Source organism: Geospiza fortis, unplaced genomic scaffold (genome assembly GCF_000277835.1).
Source record: "Geospiza fortis unplaced genomic scaffold, GeoFor_1.0 scaffold546, whole genome shotgun sequence".
Classification (NCBI taxonomy): domain Eukaryota; kingdom Metazoa; phylum Chordata; class Aves; order Passeriformes; family Thraupidae; genus Geospiza; species Geospiza fortis.
The window spans coordinates 126,437-147,915 of NW_005054612.1; the positions used below are offsets into that span (position 1 = coordinate 126,437).

At 52.2% G+C, this 21,479-nt stretch overlaps 1 protein-coding gene across 1 annotated transcript in view; it reads left to right on the forward strand.

Annotated features, from left to right (window-relative positions):
• The first annotated feature begins 239 nt into the window (after positions 1 to 239).
• Positions 240 to 21,479, forward strand: part of RNF213 (ring finger protein 213) — a 42,682-nt gene continuing 21,442 nt past the window's right edge. The window contains exons 1-26 of the mRNA XM_031064662.1: positions 240 to 448; positions 899 to 1,531; positions 2,456 to 2,637; positions 3,237 to 3,395; positions 3,632 to 3,825; positions 3,973 to 4,253; positions 4,851 to 5,110; positions 5,732 to 5,920; positions 6,390 to 6,588; positions 7,217 to 7,269; positions 7,513 to 7,666; positions 8,148 to 8,294; positions 8,838 to 8,936; positions 9,576 to 9,698; positions 10,025 to 10,205; positions 10,743 to 10,916; positions 11,463 to 11,621; positions 11,913 to 12,523; positions 12,806 to 12,971; positions 13,501 to 13,718; positions 14,252 to 14,392; positions 14,506 to 14,667; positions 15,102 to 16,242; positions 16,701 to 16,894; positions 17,245 to 17,397; positions 18,110 to 21,472. Of these exons, the coding sequence (XP_030920522.1) occupies positions 257 to 448; positions 899 to 1,531; positions 2,456 to 2,637; positions 3,237 to 3,395; positions 3,632 to 3,825; positions 3,973 to 4,253; positions 4,851 to 5,110; positions 5,732 to 5,920; positions 6,390 to 6,588; positions 7,217 to 7,269; positions 7,513 to 7,666; positions 8,148 to 8,294; positions 8,838 to 8,936; positions 9,576 to 9,698; positions 10,025 to 10,205; positions 10,743 to 10,916; positions 11,463 to 11,621; positions 11,913 to 12,523; positions 12,806 to 12,971; positions 13,501 to 13,718; positions 14,252 to 14,392; positions 14,506 to 14,667; positions 15,102 to 16,242; positions 16,701 to 16,894; positions 17,245 to 17,397; positions 18,110 to 21,472 (9,528 nt within the window). The 5' untranslated portion in view covers positions 240 to 256. The remainder of the gene's footprint in view (positions 449 to 898; positions 1,532 to 2,455; positions 2,638 to 3,236; positions 3,396 to 3,631; positions 3,826 to 3,972; positions 4,254 to 4,850; positions 5,111 to 5,731; positions 5,921 to 6,389; positions 6,589 to 7,216; positions 7,270 to 7,512; positions 7,667 to 8,147; positions 8,295 to 8,837; positions 8,937 to 9,575; positions 9,699 to 10,024; positions 10,206 to 10,742; positions 10,917 to 11,462; positions 11,622 to 11,912; positions 12,524 to 12,805; positions 12,972 to 13,500; positions 13,719 to 14,251; positions 14,393 to 14,505; positions 14,668 to 15,101; positions 16,243 to 16,700; positions 16,895 to 17,244; positions 17,398 to 18,109; positions 21,473 to 21,479) is intronic.

Genomic DNA, 21,479 nt, shown 5'->3' on the forward strand with positions numbered 1-21,479 from the left:
TGGAGTGACCTGGAGGCAAGGTGCCCCTGCCTGTGGCAGGGGTGGGACGAGATGAGCTTTAAAGTCCCTTCCAACCCAAACCATCCTGCGACCCCTGGGGGGTGGGTTTCCAGTTTAACAATTCATTTCCCTCCATTGCAGAGAGAAGAGAGGTGCAGGTCCCTGCAGTCCCTGATGCAGAGGAAGAGGTGAAGGGAGAAGGTGCTGCTGGACCTCTTCTACCGCTGACACAAAGGAGACAGAGGGCAAGTCACTGATGGACAGAGCAAGAGCTCTGCTCAGCACCACGCCTGACACTGCAGGTGGATCTCCCAGCTCTGCTGAGACACAGAAGGAGGAAGAGGGATCATCACTGCTGGGGAATGTCACAGCTCCAGAGAACCACACAGAGCCCCCGGCTCAGCGCGGGGCTGGCGACTCTGCTGAGGTGGCATCTCTGCTGAGGAAGGTGAGGATCCCGCTGGGGAGCAGCTGTGAGTTGTTGCTCTCTTGTGTGAAGTGAGGAGGCCAGGCTGCATCCCCCACTTCCCTCTGGCCACGTCGGGGAGCTGCTGCCTGTCTTCCTCCGGGAGAGGCTCACTGTGTTTGCTGACGCTGTGTGTGTGTGAGGAGCTGCGGTGCCGGGAGGGGGAACCACAAATTGCATGAGTCAGCTGAGACACTGCAGCGCTGCTCTGGGCTCCTGCTGAGCAAGTCTTGAATATTAAACCTCCACAGCTCTCAAGAGTTACTTGTGTTTCACTGGCTGGTCTTGTCCCTCCTCTTCCTGATCATTCTCTGTTAGCCCTGTGTTACAGGAAGATGTCAGCACTTGCTGCAATGGAGGAGGTGACAAAGAGTTTCCCTTTGGCAATGAATAAACAGACATTGTGGTCTTTGTTTTTCTTTTTTTTAATAGAATGGGAAGAAGACTAAAGCAAAGAAGTCCATTTCTGGGGAACAGGACTCTCTGCCTCCTCAAAGCACAGCACCAGCTCAAACCACAGAGCTGCCCGACACAGGTGTTGCTCCTCCAGAAATCCAACCCCCCGGCGGTGAGGGAGCAAACCCAGGTGCTGATGGATGTGCTGATGCCAGTGGAGACACACCTGGAGGCGACAGGGATTTGGCACACCTGGGGGAGGAAGCTGGCAGCCTGGGAGCAGAGAGGCTGAGCCCTGCAGAGCAGAGCAGCACAGCCGGGGGGGCTGCCCCAGCTCCCAGTGCCACAGCCCCAGGGGACAAGGTGGGGGATGGCACAGCCCCGGAGCACGGAGGAACAGCCAGGGATGATGTGGAACAGGGCAGTGGTGCCCCTGGCCAGCTGCCAGCAGCCACAGCTGGTCCCCAGGCCCAGAGCAGCAGCAAGGAGCTGCTGTCAGCAGGACAGGGAGCCAGTCCCTCTGCCAAGGAAGCAGTCCCTGGCAGCCCCAGGCTGCCTCCTGCCAGGGGAGCCCCCCAAAGCAAGCCTGAGACCAAGGCCTCCCCTGGGGCTCCGAGCCCGCCGGCTGGGAAGGAGCCCAAGCAGAAAGGGACCAGTTCCACTGCCAAGGTGAGTGTGGGTGAGCTCTGGTGAGTGTTCAGTGGGCACAGCTTCCCTTTGCCAGTGTGACTTACTCATGCTGTCAGTGAGGCTGAGGAGCAGCCAGGGATTCAGGGGGGAATTGGGGAGGCTCTGATCTGAATTCTGTTCTCCTGGGTGTCAGTTGTAGCCCAGCTCTCGCTGAGGGGTTGCTCATTTGCCCCCAGGACTGGCAGGTGTCTCTTTTCCAAACAGCCACGCCCTCTGGAGAGCTCTGGGATCCCCTGAACAAGGGGATTTTGTGCTTTGCAGGTGCCTGTGCTCTACAGGCCTGGTAAGCTGGAGGTTGCTGTGGTTTCTCTTTCACTTTCTTTATGCCCCACCCTCTGGGACCTGGGGCTCACTGAGCTGACTGTGTGGCAGTGTGTTTGGGCTGGGCTCCTCTTCCATCATGGGCTGTTTTCCTTAGCCAGCAGCTTCCCTCAGCGAGGGATCAGTGTTTGCAGTGCTTCCAGGAGGAGGAAGCTGGTGCTGCACCAGTGTTGGGCGGCAGGTGGGCAGTAGAGCAGAAAGTGCTGCACTGTTGATGGATGATGTGGGCATCTTGGCTCTGGTGGGCCACAAGCCCTGGAAACATCAAGCAGAAATGTAAGAGAGGAAACGAAAAGGGAATGGCATTGTTGAAAGGAAGTCATGCAAGACTGCAGGTGCAAGACTGTGGTTAAACAGTATAGCTGAGAAACATGAATAATGTGATTATTGCTTAGCAGTGAAAGATTTTACCCAAGGCTGTAAGAGTATATAAATGGAGTTGTAGAAACAATAAATGGCTTCTTGCTTGCACCAGGAGTCCCATCTCTCAATCACCAGCACACCGGGAGGAGGTGCTGTGCTTCCAGGGGCTCCTGTTTGGGGTTTCTGTTTCATTGGGCATTGTTTGTCTCCCTGTTGCAGAATGCAAACACAAAAGAGAAAAATCAGACTCCAGGTGAGAAAATGCCCAACGTGAGTGAGAAGACAAGTCTGAACCAAGGAGCCAAGGCTGCCGGGAAGGAGAGTGCTGTGGCTGCTGCAGACATCCCCAAGAACAAAAAGGAGCAAAGGAACCAGAAACAGGTGGAAAATATTAAAGAAAGGTGAGAACAGCACTGGTGCTCCCCAGCATTCTTCCCTAACAGGAGTTGCTGTGAGGAGGACTCAGGACTCCAGACTGAGGTGGTGGGATTGGGTCAGTACATACCTTGGATATGTGGAAATGGAATTGTCTTGAAACTCAGGTGAAGTGGTTGTGCATGATGGAACCAGTGCTGAATGGGACCTCAGCACAGGTGATGTTCTGGGTGATATGTTGAACCTGCTTGAGCATCTGATGGACAAAAAAGAGATTATTCTCTTATTTCTTGCTCTAATGAGCACCATGTGCTGCACCCACACAATGCTTCAGGTGAATAGTGTGAAGAGCTGTTTTGATGTTTTGCTTAATGTGTATGAGCTGGAAGGGGTGGAAAGTGTGACTCTGCTGCGCCAGAGCATCTCCTGCTGCCTTTAGGAGCCCGTTTTTCCTTTTTGCACTGGGCTTTGCACTGGGCCTGCTCAAACATCAGTCTGAGTGAACTGCTGCCAGAGTTTATGGGTCTTGCAGCCACTCAGCTGGTGGCTCGAGTGTGATTTGAGGTCTACAGTGATTTGTGCAATTGAAAAACGCCAACAGAATCCCTTCTATTCTTTCCTGCAGTTCTGTGAGCCGCACTGAGGGTGTTACAGTGTATTTCCATGCAATATTATCCAAAGACTTCAAGCTCAACCCCAATACCGATAAAGTGTTCATCAGGGCTCAGGGCATTCCTTCCTACTCCGACTGGAAGGACAACATCTGTGAGCTGAACTGCACCAGGTGAGTGTCCCCTGCTCTGGGTCGCTCTGGCGCCTCAGCCACTGTGCAAGGGGTGGCTCTGTGCCCACAGCTGGGCGTTGCAGCAAAGGGTTTCACAGTGGAGAAAACTGTTCTAAAGTGTTCTTGTGAAAGAACAGTCACCATTCCTATTAGAAATGGAGCAATGCATGGAAAAGGAAGTCTGTAGATCACCTAATGTGTCCTTTGCCTGTCTTTGCTGTGTTTGTGCTTCCAAGGAATCTGAGAGAACATGGATACCTCATTGAAGGCACTGTAACTCTCAGCAGAAAAATCCTAGATGAATACATTCCTTACAAGTACTGGGTGTCCTGTGGGAAGGGGGAGTATGAGTTCATTTACAAGAATTCAGAATCCAATCATCACGTGAATCGCTGCTTGTTGATAAACAGGGCACTTCTCAACAATGGAGGTGAGCTCTGCTGGCTGGACCTGCACCTTGGGGTGATCCCTGCTGTCCTGTGGCCCAGCTCAGTGGGCTGCTGGGGGTATTGCTGAGGCAGCTGGAGGGGAAAAGGCACCTGATTGCAATGGTTCTTTCCCTGTGTTCCTGTTCCAGAGTGGCACCAGTACGATGACATCGTGTGTGCAAGGCCTTCCAAGTTCAAAAACTTCCGGCAGCTCTTTACTTATGATAAATACAAGGAAGTGGTGGAAGGGAAGAAAATAGCTGCCAATATTATGTTAGAAAGTATCTTCAGCATTCTTGGAACCTGGAGTCCTGACAATCTGAGGAATTTCTTGTGGCAGCTGAAGCAGTTCCATAACGTTGCAGGAGCCCAGCGGGTGTTTGAAGGCAAGCCAGTGCTGTGGAGAGAGTTAAACTTCAGCACAGAGCAGGTAATCCCTTCTCTTGCACAGAGACAGAAAGCATTCCGTTACTGAACCCAAACTTTAATTTTGCTGTTGACCTTGCTGGGTTAATTTTGCTTTTCCAGTCAAAGTTCAGGCACAGAAGCAGTGGGGATCCTTCTGGGGTGGCTGTGACTGACTGCCTTGGGGGCTTCAGTCAGCCTGTGCACCTCAGTGTGGTTCTGAGACCCCGTGGGGGTCAGCAGCAGGGCTGTGACGTGGTGACCTCACACCTGAGTGGGTTTTGTGTCTGGATATTGATTTCCTAAGCTTTGCCATTAAGTTTTGCTGCCAGTTGTTCTGTCACTAAAAAACTCTGCACTCATCTCTTGCTCCAAACCTGCCTGCTTTTTGGGAGAAGCTCCTGATCCTGTTCTAAGCAGTAATGCCAGTAGGGCTTCTGGAATCCAAAATGTCTTACTTGACATAATTAGGAAATGTGACAGAAATGACACATTGCCTTTTTTGGTTGCTGGGGCTGCTCCTTCATGTCCTGTGGCCTCGCTGGAACTGGCAGAAGATGTTGGCTTCAGAAGAGAAAGACTAATGCTGTGCTTGGTTTGTTTCTTCTCTTCTTTGTCCCAGGTGAATGATTTGCTGCTAAAATACATGAAGAAAATAGCTCTCCCTTTCCTTGCACCAGAAGCAGCTCCAGAAGACAGAATCATCCAAAGCAAGCTGGCTCTGGGGCTCACCATTGTTATGGTAGTTGAGAACTGCTCATTCTCAGTACCTAAAGGTGACCTGGCTGACCTGTGCAGCCTCCTGTGCTTGGATCAGGTGTCACCACAAGATGTACAGGATGAGATTCATCACATCAAACAGGCTTTTGCAGGAGTTACCAAGTAAGTGCTCCATGTACCTTCTAACTGACCAGGCTGGTGTTGCTTTGATAAAACAACAGGAGCCCAGCTCTCTACTAGCAGAGAACCAGAGAAAAAGCTGCATTTGAAGGTATCTTTGCAGGTCTCAGTTCCAGCCTCCTGCGTGAAGCAGGGCTAACATCCAGGCAAGGCTGCAGTGCACCATTCCACACTTTTTGGTTGGTTTCCCCTGAGTGCCTGTCTGCCAGGTTGTAATCTGACTGCTTAGCTGGAGCTGGATTTGGAGTTCTTCACTCACACAGCTGCAGCCATTGCCTTTCTTTCTGGAGTCCTTCTCTGTGTGGCTGTCACAGGGCTGGGGTGGCTCATGGGGAGACTGTACCCAAAGGATTGGGTCTTCCCAGTGCTCCAGCAGCAGGGTCTGTGCAGAGAGATTCAGTAACATTGCAGCTCTGGGCCTTAAGCCTGGACAGCTACACTCTGTAATGAAGAGTAGATGGAGCTGATTTAATGCCCAGAGGTTAATTAAAGGCACACAGGGAGATTGAAATGTAGCCTCCCACATCCCTAGGGTGTTCTCAAGGCTGGGATAAAGCTGTTCTTTCACTCAGTGTGTTTGTTTTGTTTTCTTGTTTTATTTAGCTTGAAGGTTGACCTGACAAACTTGTGCCAGAGGTGCCTTGAGCATGATGTGGAGCAGTGGGTGTGGGTCCTTCCCCTTCTGCATTCCTTTGCTGCTCCCCTGCAGCAGGAGCACGGGCTGCTGGAGGAGGATGCCTGGGCAGGGCTGGAGGGGCTTCCATTTGCTGAAATCAGGAGGAAGCAGCATGGGTGAGTTTTCCAGAGCTCCCAGATCCTCCCTGTGGCCTCCTCATCTCTTTTTTTGGTTTTCCCCTCCCTAATTTTTAAAGAGTATGAAATGTATCATGCTGAGGGGGGGATGTTTGGGGTATTTGGGCACAGGCACACTGGTGGCTCAGAGGTCACTGAGTGTAGCCCAGCTGGGCACAGTGTGACCCCTCAAACACAGCCCCCCAGTTCTGCCAGCCAGGGAGCAGGTGGGAGATGAAGCTGCTCCTCTTGTGTAGAGTCTGAGCAAGACCTGGAGTTCCTTTTCCCTGAGTGCTTGTGCTCAGTGGTTTGGTTTTGCTGTGCCACCCCAGGGCCCTGGGGACTCCCACTGATCTCAGCTGCAGGGACAAAAGCACAGGAATGAGGAGGAGACTCCTGTGTGGGCTGCACAAGCTCCAGGCCTTTTGTTCCTTGGAATGCTGAAGATTTTGTTTTGTCTCCCCTCCAGAGGGACCCTGCTGGCACGAATGAGAGAAAAGAAGCACTTGATGGAATTTGATGGGACTCTGGTCAAGTCCTGGCTCTGTGTGCTGCCCCTGGGGAGCCTGGCTGAGTTCATAAGAGACTTCTCCAGTGACCTCTTGGTTACTCTTCAAGGTGTTCTGTACAGGCTGGAGAACGTTGACCTCTTGTGGAGCAACTCTCAGGTTTGTCTTCTGGCAGCTTTACCCAGCTCTGGGATGAAGGCTCACACTGAGCACCACTGAGGGGACTGGGCTGGCAGCAGGTCACAGCACAAAGAGCTCCACACCTGGCTGAGTGCAAAAATAGCTGCTGTGAAGTCAGAGACTCCTCAGGGGGAGAGTTGGGGGTTATCTGCAGCAAAAAGTGGTGATGGCATTGATGAGGGGAGGGTGTTCTTAGCTGGATTTGCTCTTGGTTAGTGATGGCAAATATTTCATTCCTGACCTCCTCAGACATCTACCTGAAACTGATTTCTGCACAGGAGGGTTGGGCAAGGGGATGCTGGTTTGGGAGATTTTCCTGCTGTTGTGAAAACTCTTGTATTTGTGTGAGGACAGCAGGAGTAGGACCTTGCAACTAATAATAGATTTGAGACCTCCAAATTGCAAGTACAGGTTGGGTTTGTCCATATAAAAGCTGCCCAGGTATTGGCTCTGACACCCAGTAAATAAGCTCTGCTATTTTACAGTGTGTTTATAAAAATGTTGGGGAAGACGCAAAAGAATAGTGAGTTCCCTCTTCCTCAGCTAATCAGAAATCAGTCTGTACAATTTCTTCCACGGTTTCATATTTTTGTCTTTCCATCCTCAGGTAGAGGAGATTCTAAACACAGTGCTGAGTGCCTTGGATGAGCCCCCAGCCAGGTCAGTGCAGTGCACCTCTGTGAGAGCATTGTCTGCCTCTGCACCAGGGCTGGGGTCCTGCTTGTGTGCCTTGAAATCTCTGTGGAGAAAAGAATCCTGGAGTTCTATCCCATTTTTGAAATCCAGCTGAGGGAGGCAGCTGCCACACAGTGTTGAATTTGATGGGGTTTTTACTTTGTTTTTAATTTTTTATTTTTCCTCAGAGCAGAAAATTAACTCTCCCTCTGTGTTGCTGTCCTGCAGAGCTCTGGGGGCTCCTTCTTGGCAGGGCTGCTTGTCCTGCTGCCTCAGGCTGCACGAGAGGCTCTGCAAGGCTACGAGGAGAGTGAGCTCGTTCCTGATCCCTGCCACTGCTGCCACCCTGATTGCCAAGGTTGCCCAGCTTCAGCCCCCAGCAGTGAGTACCAAGGAACTCTTGGCTTGATACCAGCAAGGTACCCAGAAATGTCACAAGAGTGGCACAACACACTGGGTTTAGGTCAGACCCAGTCTCAGTTTGAAGAACTTCACACTCTGAGCAAGATTGTGATACTCTCAGAGAGGTGTGGAGTCACCTGATGAGTTTGGTTCTTATTGAAAATAAGCTCAGGTGCTCAGGTTTGCTGTGATAAGCTTTGTTTTAAGTTTAGTTTTGTTTCCCCTTAGACATTTGTTGTCTTTACTTCCTGGAACAAGCTTAAGCACAACCTGCCTGTAAGCACTGCACTTTCCCAGCCTCTCTGCTCTTTATTCAAGCAGTGCTGGGTCTGTTGCTGGGCTCTCGTGTGTTCTGGATGTGTTTGGGCCTTCTCTTTAGAAATACTGATTTAAATCAGTTGTCCATTGCTGTCCTGCTTGAACTGTGTTTATTTTGTTGTCTTTCCCTCTGTATGGGGCAGGTTCCAGGGGATGCTGTGCAGGAAGTTCCAAAGCTGCTCAGTGGAGCTCTGCGGGAAGCTCGTGCCTGGTTCAGAAACGTTTTAAAGGAAAAATTACTGAAGGAGTACCTGGACCACGTGGCCTTCTCTTTGTTCTTTGAACTTCGGGTTTGTTATCTTCTGATAATGTCAGTTCAAAGGGGCTTTGCTGTGGCTTAGCCAGGGTCTTGAGTCTGCTGCTCAGAGCTCTTTGCTGGGCTCTGCAGCTGTGGCTGGGTAAGGATGGGGTGGGAATGGGCAGTATTGGGAGCTCACCTCCATTCTGCTCATCCTTGGTGTTCCTAAAGGCATTGCCGGGGTGAGGAGCTGCCCCTTGGTGTTGTCCTGCTCCCAGTGTGTCCCACTGGTTGTCCCCAGGCCTTCCAGCAGGCAAAACTCAGAGCAGCCCTGCCAGTCTGAGCTGCTGCTCCCAGCCCTCCCTGGGACAGTTTCCTGCAGCAGGGTGGAAGTGGCTCATCCAAAAGTCTCCTTCAGCAGCTGAGACATTTACACACTGTTTGGGCTTAAAAGCTGCCTTCTGCAGCTCTGGGAGTGTTCCTTTTCCTCAGGATGGAAACATCTGGAAGGGCTGCAGACTGTCTGAGGCGTATGGGGCATCTATTCTACATCTCAGCACTCAGTGGTTTGGGTTGGTGTGCTTGTCCCCTGCAGGCCTGGAATAAGTTTGTGACTATCAGCTTTCCAGATGAGCAGTTCACCCAGACGTGGAAGAACACTTTACTTGCAGATCTGAAGAAAAGAATCCAGCAGGTAGGGGAGAGTCCAGGCAGCCCTGGCTGGTGTCCAGAGCAGATGCAGTGGCTTGTGCTGAGCTTGGAGCAGGAGCACGTGCAGAGTGGCTTTGGCCATGACAATGTCCCACACTGTAACCTTGGTCAGTGGCCTGGCTGCAGGTCCTGGTGCTTCGGAGGAAATCCACATTCTGAACAATTGTCACCTCTGTGGTTTTAAGAACCAGCAAGTGCAAAGTAAACACACAGGGGCTCAGAGAAGCTAAGTTGGTGCCTCTCTTTTCATTCCTTGTGCTGTTCAGGCTCCCAAATGCGCACCCAGCTGTGTTAGTCCCTTCCAAAGTAACACTGTCTGTCTCCTCATCTCCTTCCTACAGCACTTACACATTTCCTTAAGCCGTTGATTTTCATGGTGACATCAGGAAACAAATATTTTCTGCTGTGAGCGTGGCTTGGAGAGGCGGATATTAAGTAATCACACACTTTAGATGGAAGTCATTAAAATCTTTTCCAAGCATTTATTTGTTTGATCTCTCTCCCAGGCCCTCAGAAATGGGCTGATGCTCAGGTTCCTTTTATTGTCTTGATAGCAGCACTGCTTCATGCTGCCAGGAGAAACACTTTTGAGTTGATAAGAAATCTCCCTTTTGCCCTTCAGGAGCCTCCAGTGAACCAAATCTTGGTGTACTGTTGTCAGCATTCCCAAATCACACAGATGGACTCCTCTATCAGCTGGTGCTTCCAGAACTGTGCTGTAGAGGCTGTGCCTGCAGCTTGCCAGGTATGTTGTGTGCCCTGGTAGGAGAAGGGAGGAGAAAGAAAAGTTAGGGTTAGGGTTAGAATTCCACAGCAATTCTGTTGCACAGGGACGTGCCTCATGGTGGAAGGGGAAGGTGGATGTTGCTTGAGTTGCTGTGGATTGTGTGTTAAAGCAACAACAAAAAAACACCAACAAGAAATCAGGAAATGAGGTCCATGAGGAATATTTGTAATGTGTTTCCACCGTGAGCTCTGGTGTCACTTGTGTCAGAGGGCTGGTTTGGAAGGCACAGACACAGTGGACCCCAGAGTCTGACCCACCCCTGCCCTCTCTGTGTGCCCTGGCAGATGCAGAGCAATCTCCTGGAGCAGATCTCTGCCTACAACATGGCCCAGTTCAGCCAGCTCGTGTCTGCTGTCATTGTGAAGTCGTGGCCAGTCAGGGCTGGGCAGTCTGAGGGCGATTTTGATACAATTCTGCACCACCTGCTCACGTGGCCTGACATCAAACATATCTTCAGCTTTAATGGTAGGTCTGTAGTTGGGTTTTAGGAGGCCAGAGAAGCTTTTCTCTGCCTCACTGCTGCCACTGCACAGAACAGCAGAGGGAAATTGTCCTGCTCTTGTTTAATCCCTATCTCAAAGCTTGAACTATTCAGCTTGGGTTTGGAGAGGGAAGGCCAAGGAAGAGTGAGCCACTATTCCTCTTGTGCTAATCCACTGCAGCTTCCTCAGGATTTGTGGACCATAACTTCCTTCTCTGAGAAGTTCTCACAAGTTATTGGCACACAAAAATGCCAAAGAGTTGGCCAAGTGAATGGATCCAAATGGCTTTTGTTTGCCCCACAGGGTTTGGGTCTGGGCTCTCCATGCAAAGTTTCTAAATTGCTGTCCTGAGATCCTGGCTTTGCTCAAAAAGACGTGAGGGGTTGGAGGGTGGTGTGAGTCCACAGGCTCCTGGGTAGGGGTTCAGTCGGAAATGGAAGGGCTCTGTGCCATGGCATGGAAAGGTTCCTGACTCTGCCTGTTTTTTTGGGAAACATGACATGCTTTGTGTCTGGAACAGGAACAAACAGAAACCTCCTGGACAAGCTGACAGAGGAAGCAAAGGATGTCATGGCCATAGCAGACTCTGTGCTCATGAGTGTCACCGACGAGATCCACAGCGGCTGCATCCTGGTGAAACACCTGGAGGAGGTGTTCCAGCACCAGGAACAGTTCCTCTGCATCTGGGAGACGAGTAAGGGATGGCTTCAAAGGGGCGTGGTTGGCTGAGAGCATCACTGCAGTGATGCTGGCCTGCTCAGGAGGGGCTGGGGATGCTCAGGAGGGGCTGCAGGCATTGGAAAGGCTCAGGAGGGGCTGCAGGGGTTTGGGATGCTCAGGGGATGCTCAGGAGGGCTGCAGGGGCTGGGGATGCTCAGGAGGGGTTAGGGATGCTCAGGAGGGGTTAGGGATGCTCAGGAGGGGCTGCAGGGGCTGGGGATGCTCAGGAGAGGCTGAGGATGCTCAGGAGGGGCTGCAGGAGCTGGGGATGCTCAGGAGGGGCTGCAGGGGCTGGGGATGCTCAGGAGGGGCTGCAGGGGCTGGGGATGCTCAGGAGGGGTTAGGGATGCTCAGGAGGGGCTGCAGCAGTTTGGAGTGCTGTCCCTTGGCCTGGGCAGGGATCTCCCAGCTCCAGTTTCTGTTGTCACTGCAGGGTTTGTGACTCTGCAGTTCCCAGCCTGAGTTGGGATGCAGGGCTTGGGAAGTTCTGCTTTGTGACTACAGGTGAGTTTTGTTTCAGAGCACCAGCAACGACCAAGGGAGGAAAAGGAACTGCTCCAGAGAAGCCTGAAAGAACTGCTGGCATTGAGGCATAAAGAAGTCACACAGCTCAGAAGAGAGGAAAAAGCAGTGGGAACCTTTCTGAGCATGTGCAGGAAGGTGCAGAAGTCCGTGAGAGGTAGAGTTCTGGGGGAGCAGTCTGGAAGTGGCAACTCTAGAAAACAGCATTTTCCTTGAAAATCTCTTGGCTTTGGGAGCAGGTTTGATTCTAAGCCCCAAAGTGAGGGTGAGGAGGGATGGGGGAAGTAAAACCAGAGCATTGAGGGTATCGAGTGAGTACTTGTGCATCAAATGACACTTGGAGGGGTCCACCTGCCTGGTAGCATTTTGTGGCTTGAGGGGTGGGATGAAGGGAGCTGGAACCAGCCTGCACCACCTGATCTCCCTCTGACCTGTCTCTGGTTTACAGTGAATGTAGGTGAAGTGGCATTTCAACACTCAAAAGATCTTCGCTCCAAAAGACTGAATCAAGTTGTGGTGCTGGGAAGGAGGCCCCTGCAGGCCTTCTACAGCCTGAGCCCAGAGCTGAAAGAGTTTGCCCACAAAATGCACTCTTTTAAGGACAGCCTGATCTTCCAGCAGTTCTGGGAGGAAGCAGCACAGAAGGCAGGAGAGGAGTATGTGTGTGACAGTTCAGAGGAGGATGAGGAGGAGGAGGACGAGGAGGAGATTGCTCCTGAGCTGGACCTTGATGAGGTTTTGAACAGCATGATCCGCCCTTGCTTTGACAGCTATGCAATGCTGTATGATGATCTCAGATCAGGAAGTCTCACGCTTTCTGCAGTGGATAGAATTTTCCAGGAATTCACAAATCATCCTGAAGATCTCAGGGTGGAGCTGAACACCATCTGTGGCCTTCAGCCTGCAGAGGACAGAGGCTGGGTTGACCAGCGAGTCCAGCAGATCCAGCAGTACCATGAAATGCATTTAACCCTTGATGCTGCCAAGATCATTGCCCATGTCAAAGAGAGTTTAGGCCTCTCTGGTGACTTCAGTATCCTGGAAAACTTGTTGCATATAGTAAGTATCCCTGAATTTGGTTTTGTACTGTCAGGGTGTTGGCTAAATTTGAACCTTCCCACAAGTCTACCCCAGTTTGTCAAGAGCCATTCCTTGAAGCAAAATGCTTATTTGAGGTAAAAATCAGATGTTCCAAGTGCTTTTGTGTAGTCATTCCTTAAAGGGATGATGGTACTGCTCTGTTGGGGTGTGGCTTTGCAGAGGGCTTTCCCTTCCCTGCTGCAGAACCAGTGGCATTCCCAATTCCAGACTCAGTGTGTGTTTGCACCACTTGCTTTCCAGACAGAAAAGCTTGAGTCCTACAAGACCCAGAAGCTGGATTCTATCAGCCCTGAGCTCGTGCAAGCCAAGAAGCTGCTGCAGGGGATCACTGTGCCCCGCCGTGGCTGTCTGAGGGAGCTGGCCCAGCAGAAGGAGTTTGTCTGCTGGGTCAGAGAAGCACTGAAAGGTGTGTGCTGCTCATCCAGGGAGTACTAGAAGGGATGGCAAATCGTGTGGGGGCAGAAGGAGCACTGAATCCCTGACCCATCTGCTTTGTGCAGCTTCTGGTGTTGAGTTACATCTCTGATGGACTTTGGTGTGGAATGTGCTGTGAGGACCCTTTAAACATGCCCAGGCACTGGTGCAGCACACAGAGACCACCCTGCTGGGAGCTGGGCCGGGCCTGCAGGGCTTCAGCAGCTGCTGCTGCGCAGTTCAGGCCCATTGTTTCAGGGGATGGAATTGTGTGTGTGCCAGCTGAGCTGTCTGACCTGCACAGACACCCTCACCTGAACACACCCCCCAGGCACTGCTCCCCTCCTGGCTGGGGATCTGGGCGCCTGTGGGGATCCATGGATGGATGGCCAGGGAGGGCTGATGGGGAGAGGGCAGTTACCCAGGAGCTGCTGTTCAAAGCGTTCTCCCTGCATTTCCTGTAGAGGGTGGTGACGAGGGCTGGTGTCCGAGTCGCTCACTCCCACGTTGCCTCGTTTCAGACATCAACGAGCTGAAGGTGTTTGTTGACCTGGCCTCCATCTCGGCGGGGGAGAACGACATGGACGTGGACCGTGTGGCCTGTTTCCATGGCACTGTGCACGGCTACTCCTCCCTGCTCTACGAGCTGCGCCACGACTCGGGCTTCGAGGACTTCATGCGCTGCTTGCAGAAGCTGTGGCGAGCCCTGGACAGCGATGAGACCCTCCCTGAGAAACTGGTGAGTTCTGCTGGAGCACGGCCTCTGCATCCTCCTGTCTTTCTGCCTTCCAGGAGTGGCTGGAAATTGGGCTGCACTGGCCAAATGGAACCTGTGTGGGGACATCACTGCTGCTCTTGTTATTGGAGGAAAAACAGCTGATGTTCCTGTGGCACAAAAATTCACTGCAGCAGCTGTAGCTGGTGTTTCTCCAGGGCACCATGAGGCTTCCCAGTGTGATGTGGTGTGGCTTGGCTCATGCAAGTTTGATGGAGGGGAAGAGGGGAGGCAAATGCCTGGGACCTCTTACATGTTGCAGCAGGGCCTGCCTCTGTAGCAAGAGGTGTTAGAGCGCTGTGGGCTCTGTTCAGCCTCCCATGGAGTGGGTAAAGAAGAGCTGTGCAGAAAGAGCAGGCTGAAACCAGTACTCATTCCTTTCTTCCTTCTCCATCACGGGACTCTTGTGCCAGCTCAAGCTGTTTGTCCTGGTCAGGTGTAAGCAGAGATCACATTTCAGAGCAGTCGGGGCAGTGCTGTGTCTCCTCTCCCCACAGCGTGCCTCGGCTCAGCACCTGGAGTGGCTGAAGACAGTGAAGGAGAGCCATGGCTCTGTGGAGCTGTCCTCACTGTCCCTGGCAGCTGCCATCAACAGCAGAGGGGTCTACGTGCTGAGGGCACCAGCTGATGGCCAGAAGGTGAGGCTGAGGTCACTCAGCTCCCGCTGCCCCTCCTGCCTGGGGGCTGCTGCCCTGGCCTCGGGCAGAGCTGAGCCCCAGCCACGCTGACAGCTCCTTCCTGCTCTTGGCAGGTCTCCTTGGACAGTGTCCTGCACTTCACCCTCCCGGGGAGCTCGGGGCACACCGAGGCCTCCTGGAAGTACTCGCTGGCAGAGCTCCGCGAGCTGCAGAACAAACTGATGCTCATGTCGGCCAAGGGAGAGCAAGGCCTGGAGGTGGAGAGGTTCTCTGAGGTCAGATTCCAAACCCAGGGGGTTACTGGTGTTGGGGCCAGGCTGGATTTTCCCTCGAGTATAAGCTTTTAGGGCTGTGGTTCACAGTGGAGTTGCTGGGGGGTGGTGGTCACAGGCATGTGGGTGTTTCTGCCTTTGGTTCCTTGCTAAGGTGGAACTAAGCTGGAGACAGAACAGTGAACTGGTGGCCTTATCCTCTGGCTGCACTGGGGATTGTCCTGGCTGGCAGCATCACTGTAATTTTGTAGCAAGCTGGGAGTTCCTTACTGGTTTCCTGGAGATGCTGCTGTTAAAAAGTCACAGAGAGTCTGTTGCTGTGCAAGGCCTGACACACCTTGGGGCCAAAGACTTTCTCTTTGTTGAATGTCTTTCCAGTGGTTTCTTGGCTGAAACTCATAAATCAGCTTGTTTCTCTCTCCTCTGTCCTCACACAGGTCTTTTCCAATGTCCAGAGACTTGCCCAGGCCTTTATAGACCTGTACTCAGCTGGGAACATGCTCTTCCGCTCCTGGCTTGCCCAGGTGTATTGTTCACCCCACAAAGAATCCTGTGTTTTTATAGACTTCTCGCTGGGCCCCATCCCAGTGCTGGAAGGGCAAGGGGATATGACATCTGTGCTCCCAGCCCTCTGCAAGACCATGGAGAGATTCCTGGACAGCTGGAAAAGTTTCATGAATGCCAAGCGCTGTGAGCATTTCTACCTGAACTACTACAGCGCGGAGCAGCTGGTGTTCCTGTGCTCAGAGCTGGGCAGGGGCAGCCCCAGCCAGGCTGCCCTCATGATGCTCTCCTTCCTCAACCCCCACTGCACCGAGCGGGATGTCCTCACAGCCCTCGGGAGCCAGGGCCCTCCCAGCTCAGGCCAGGCTGCTTCTGACTTCCAAGTGCTGCTGGATGGGGAGAGGGACCTGAGCGCGCAGCTGGAGCGCATCTGGGAGTGCTACATGAGCAACATGGGCTCCTTCCTCCCCAGCTGCCTGGACATGGACACGCTGGGTGTGTGGCTGAAGAACCTGGCCAGCAGGGGCAGGGAACATGTCACCAGAGACTTCCCTCAGGACCTGCTCTGCGTGGGCCAGCCCAACCTCATCAGCTGCCCTCGCTCCGAGGTGCTCAGCTCTGCCCTGGCCATTTACATGAACAGCCCCGAGCAGCCCCTTCCCACCTTTGATGAGGTGCTGCTGTGCACGCCCCAGACCAGCGCAGAGCAGGTGGGGCTGTTCCTGCACAGGTGCCTCATCCCCTGCCAGGGGGGGAACAAGATCTACACCATGCTCTACGCGGATGAGCTGAGCTACGACGTCAGCAAGAGGGCAGAGGAGCTGTTCCAGCACCTGCAGTGCTACAACAGCTCCTACAGGCTCATCATCCTGTGCAACTGTGAGGGGGAGAACAGCTACCTGCCCTCTGCCTTCAGCCACTACAAGGTGCACATGATTCCCCAGAGGTCACAGGCAGAGATCCAGCAGTACCTGCAGCGCCACTTCCGAGTGCCTCAGCCCTCTGACTCGGCTGCAGCCGTGTTCAAGGAGCACATGTGTGTTGGGATTGTGTCCTCCAAAAGAGCTGGCATGGGTAAGATGGCATGAGCAGGGTGGGCTCTGCTGAGAGCTCAAAAACAGGGTGGGGTTCACCTCACCAGGTTTTGTGTCCAAGATTTAAGTATCTCGGTCAAAAAGCGCAGTTCAGACTGGTCAGTGTGGGGAGGTGAAAGCTGGAAGTCACCTTGTCCCCTGGTTTGACTTTAGAAACAAGCACAAAATAGAATAGATTGAAGTCCTAATAAAGAGTAAAGTTTCTCTCAGGCAGTGGAAGGAAAACAAACCTTATGGATAAACAAGAGCCATGTGTTGGACTCCAGTCTCCAGCTGCTCAAACCAGATTTAGACTTTCTTCTGGAATGCCTTTTAGGAAGCTCCAGAGATTTTAGGGCATGGGGTACTTAAGCATTTTATTTCCTTCTGTCTATTATGGTCTTAATGTGATATGTCTGATATTGATGGCTTTAATTCTTGTGGTGTTTTTAATAACAGGGAAATCTCTGTATGTGAAGAGGCTGCATGAGAGACTGCAAGAAGAGCAGCCTGACTGTACAGAACTTCTGAAAACCATCAGACTGATTGAACCAGAAGTGGATGAAGATAAAGTGCTAAAATCTCTCCTGCCTTTTCTGAAGAAAGAACACCAGACAAAGCCCATGATATTCCACTTTGATATCACCTCCTCAGTGAGTACATCCCTCCCTCCCACAGCTGCCTTATCCTACAGGTCCTGTGTGGACCCTTGCAGGAGCTTTCTTTAAAGCTCTTGTTTCTCAACCAGCCATTTCCCTAGCATGTGTTCTCTCATTATTGTGCAAGTAACACAAATACCATTTAGGTGATTGAACTCTGGAGCAGTTGCCCAGAGAAACTGTAGAATCTCCGCCTTGGAGACATTAAAAACCTGACTGAATGTGGCCCTGGGCAGTCTGTTCTAGCTTTGAGCAGAGAGCCTCCCCACCCTCAACTGTTCTGTGATTCTGTGAAGCTGTGGTGGGTAAATAAAGAAGTGCTTTGCTATCTCTCCTTGTGATAGGTGCAGCGTGGAATTCCAGAGTTTCTCTTCAAGCTGTTGGTTTTGCAGTACCTGACAGATAATAATGGCAATATGTGGCTAAGGCAGAAGTGTCATCTGTACATCATTGAAATCCTGGAGGTGTCCCCAGTGCCAAAGCCAGCGGCCAGACCTGTACGTACCAGCAATGCTCCTTTTCTGGGAATTTCTCAGTCACTTTGCACATGTTGGTACATAGCTGTGGTGAGCTGTAGGGACTGTAACTGTGAACACAGCACAGGAGTTCCCTGTTTCATTGGGGGTGTGCTGTATGCCATAACAAACTGGTGTCCCTGATGTTGTACAAAGTGTCACTAACACCAGACAGCAAATTAGGCCTGTCTGGTTTCACTGGATTGGTGATTTCTGAAAGCATGTTAGTCCAAGCCTCACTGCCCCCACTGTAACATTTATAGGAAACATAAAAATGCAAAATCTAATCTCCCTCATGTTAATTTGCATGTTTGAAAGTAGGGAAATATTTATATGCATCTGTAAGAACAGAATGTAGAAGCAAGTGGAATAAATACCATTTATTTATATAAATGGTATTTATATATATATATAACTGGAATAAATACCAGTTTCTTGGGTTTAGTTTTCTTTGAAGTAGCCCTGAGAAGGGGCTGGAGGTGATGCCAAGGTCATGTTTCCTGGAAGGAAAATGTAGGAGGGAAGAGGATTCCTTGGTGCAGTTTAAGTGGAAGAAGGGATGCACGGGGAAAAGGCTGGCTCCTGTTCCTCAGATCTGTGGTTTTAGGCAAGGAGACTGTTAAGAACAGATTAAGTAAGCTGATGAAGAGTGAGGCTACAGCTCTGTGATGACCTTTTTTTTCCTCTTCTCCAGATGTCCATGAACCAGAAGTATCACTTCTTGGATGTGTTCCCTAAAATAACGTGCAAGTCTCCCAAAGAAGTGCTAGAAATGGAGACACTTGGGAACCATGCCGGGGATGTAGGAATGGACAAAGAGGAGTTTTGCAGTGAGGCTTTCCAGAGACCCTTCCAGTACCTGAAGAGGTTTGACCAGGGCTGTAACCTGGACAGGTTCTGGTACGAGGCACTCTCAGTGGAAGGCAGCCCTGCAGAATGTCTGCAGCTCTTCCTCCTGCACTGCGGGGTTGTGGATCCCTCCTGGGCAGAGCTCCGCAACTTCACCTGGTTCCTCAACGTTCAGCTGAGGGACTGTGAAGCCTCTGTCTTCTGCAACCCTGATTTTGTCGGGGACACTTTGAATGGCTTCAAGAACTTTGTGGTTGGCTTCATGATTTTAATGGCACGGGACTTTGCGACGCCCTCCCTGAGCATTTCTGACCAGAGCTCAGGAAGACAATCCTCCCACCTGGAGAATGTTCCGGAGGAAGATCTGCTTCCTTTCCGCATCAGGAAGAAGTGGGAGTCAGAGCCTCATCCCTACCTGTTTTTCAATGAGGACCGTGTGTCCATGACATTCATTGGTTTCCACTTCCAGCAGACCAAGAATCACATCAATGCCATCAATCCTGTGAATGGGAATGTCATCAAGAAGGACATCATGACTGCCCAGCTCTACCAGGGCTTGTTAATGCAGAGGGTTCCCTTCAACGTTCCCTTCGATCAGCTGCCCCGCAATGAGAAGCTCGAGAGGCTCTGCATGGTGCTGGGGCTCCCCTGGGTGTTTGACCCCGATGAGACCTACGAGCTCACCACAGACAACGTGCTGAAAATCCTGGCCATCGAGATGCGATTCCGCTGCAACATCCCCGTGGTCATCATGGGAGAAACGGGCTGTGGGAAAACCAGGCTGGTGAAGTTCCTGTGCCAGTTACGCAGAAGCTTTGTCGAGGTGGAGAACATGAAGCTTGTCAAGGTTCATGGAGGTACCACTGCAGAGATGATCTACGCCAGGATCAGAGAAGCAGAAGCCCTGGCTATATCCAACAAGGAGCAGCATGGGTTGGACACCGTCCTCTTTTTCGACGAAGCCAACACAACAGAGGCTGTGAGCAGCATCAAGGAGGTTCTGTGTGACCGCACAGTGCAGGGGCAGCCCCTGGCCCCTGGCTCTGGCCTGAGGATCATCGCAGCCTGCAATCCCTACAGGAAGCACACGGACAGGATGATCCAACGCCTGGAGCTGGCTGGGCTGGGCTACCGAGTGAAGGCCGATGACACCCGGGAGAAGCTGGGCTCCATCCCGCTGAGACAGCTCGTGTACCGGGTGCACGCGCTCCCGCCCAGCATGATCCCGCTCGTCTGGGACTTCGGGCAGCTCAACAACTGCACTGAGAAGATGTACATCCAGCAGATCGTGCAGCGCGTGGCCGAGCAGCTGCTGCTCATGACCAAGGACGACGTGAGGACGGTCACAGAGGTGCTCTTTGCCTCCCAGCAGTACATGAGGCAGAGGGACGACGAGTGCAGCTTCGTCAGCCTGCGGGACGTGGAGCGCTGCATGGAGGTGTTCAAGTGGTTTTACAGGCACAGCCTCATGCTGCTGAGGGAGCTGGAGAAGTACCTGGCTGAGAGGAAAGCCCCCAAGGGCAGTGGTGACAGAAACGGCGTCATCTGGTCCTTGGTGCTGGCGGTCGGGGTCTGCTACCATGCGTCCCTGGAAGAGAAGGAACCATACAGGACTGCCATCAGCCAGGTCCTCCCAAAGCCTTACAATACCCAGAAAAAGATTTTGGAAGAAATCACCCTGATGCAGGACTTATTCCTGAGTGGGGTGCCACTCCGGGATACCATAGCAAGGAACTTGGCTTTGAAGGAAAATGTCTTCATGATGGTCATCTGTATTGAGCTGAAAATCCCTCTTTTTCTGGTGGGGAAGCCTGGGAGCTCCAAATCCCTGGCAAAAACCATCGTGGCCGATGCTATGCAGGGCCAAGCAGCTCATTCTGATCTGTTCAAGGACCTGAAGCAGATCCATCTCGTGTCTTTTCAGTGCAGCCCCCTCTCCACTCCAGAGGGCATCATAGGCACTTTCAAGCACTGTGCTCGATTCCAGGAAGGGAAGAACTTGGAGGAGTATGTATCAGTGGTGGTTTTGGATGAGATTGGGCTGGCAGAAGACTCTCCCAAAATGCCCTTGAAGACTTTGCATCCACTTTTGGAGGATGGCTGCATAGACGATGTCCCTCTTCCTCACAAAAAAGTTGGCTTCATTGGGATTTCCAACTGGGCTTTGGACCCTGCTAAGATGAATCGAGGCATCTTTGTGTCTCGTGGTGACCCCAGCAAAGAGGAGCTCATTGAGAGTGCCAAAGGAATTTGCTGCTCGGCACGAGGGGCTCTGCAGAAGGTCGAGCAGTATTTCCATCACTTTGCAGATGCATATGAAAACATTTGCAAGGCCCAAGACAGGGAGTTCTTTGGCCTGCGTGACTACTACAGCCTCATAAAGATGTTTTTTGCCCTAGCCAAGAGCTCCAAAAGCGAGCCCACACCTCAGGACATCGCCGCAGTGGTTCTTCGTAACTTCGGTGGCAAAGATGACGTCAATGCCTTGGAAATATTCACTTCCAAATTGCTAGAGAAAGGGGAGATACGTGCTCATGATATCAGTAGGATAGAGCTGATCCGACAGAACATTTACAGCAGTGCTGAGGATGGGGACTGCAGGTACCTGCTTGTGTTGACTGAGAACTATGCTGCGCTGCAGATCCTCCAGCAGGCTTTTTTCACCGCCTGCCAGCAGCCAGAAATCATCTTTGGCTCCAGTTTTCCTAAAGACCAAGAATACACCCAGATATGCAGGAACATCAACCGAGTGAAGGTGTGCATGGAAACCGGCCAGATGGTTGTGCTCCTCAACCTGCAGAACCTCTACGAGAGCCTCTACGACGCCCTCAACCAGTACTACGTGTACCTGGCTGGGCAGAAGTACGTGGATCTGGGACTGGGCACGCACCGGGTGAAGTGCCGGGTGCACCCCAAGTTCCGCCTGATCGTCATCGAGGAGAAGGAGGTGGTGTACAAGCACTTCCCCATCCCGCTGATCAACCGGCTGGAGAAGCACTACCTGGACATCAGCACCGTGCTGGACAAGGGCCAGCGGGAGGCCGTGCAGGAGCTGGAGCGCTGGGTGCAGGAGTTCACGGCCGTCAACATGGATGAGCACTTCATCAGCCAGCAGCAGTACAGCCCCGCAGACGTGTTCGTGGGCTACCACGCCGACACCTGCGCCTCGCTGGTGCTGCAGGGCACGCAGCGCCTGCGCCCGGCCTGCGCCCCCG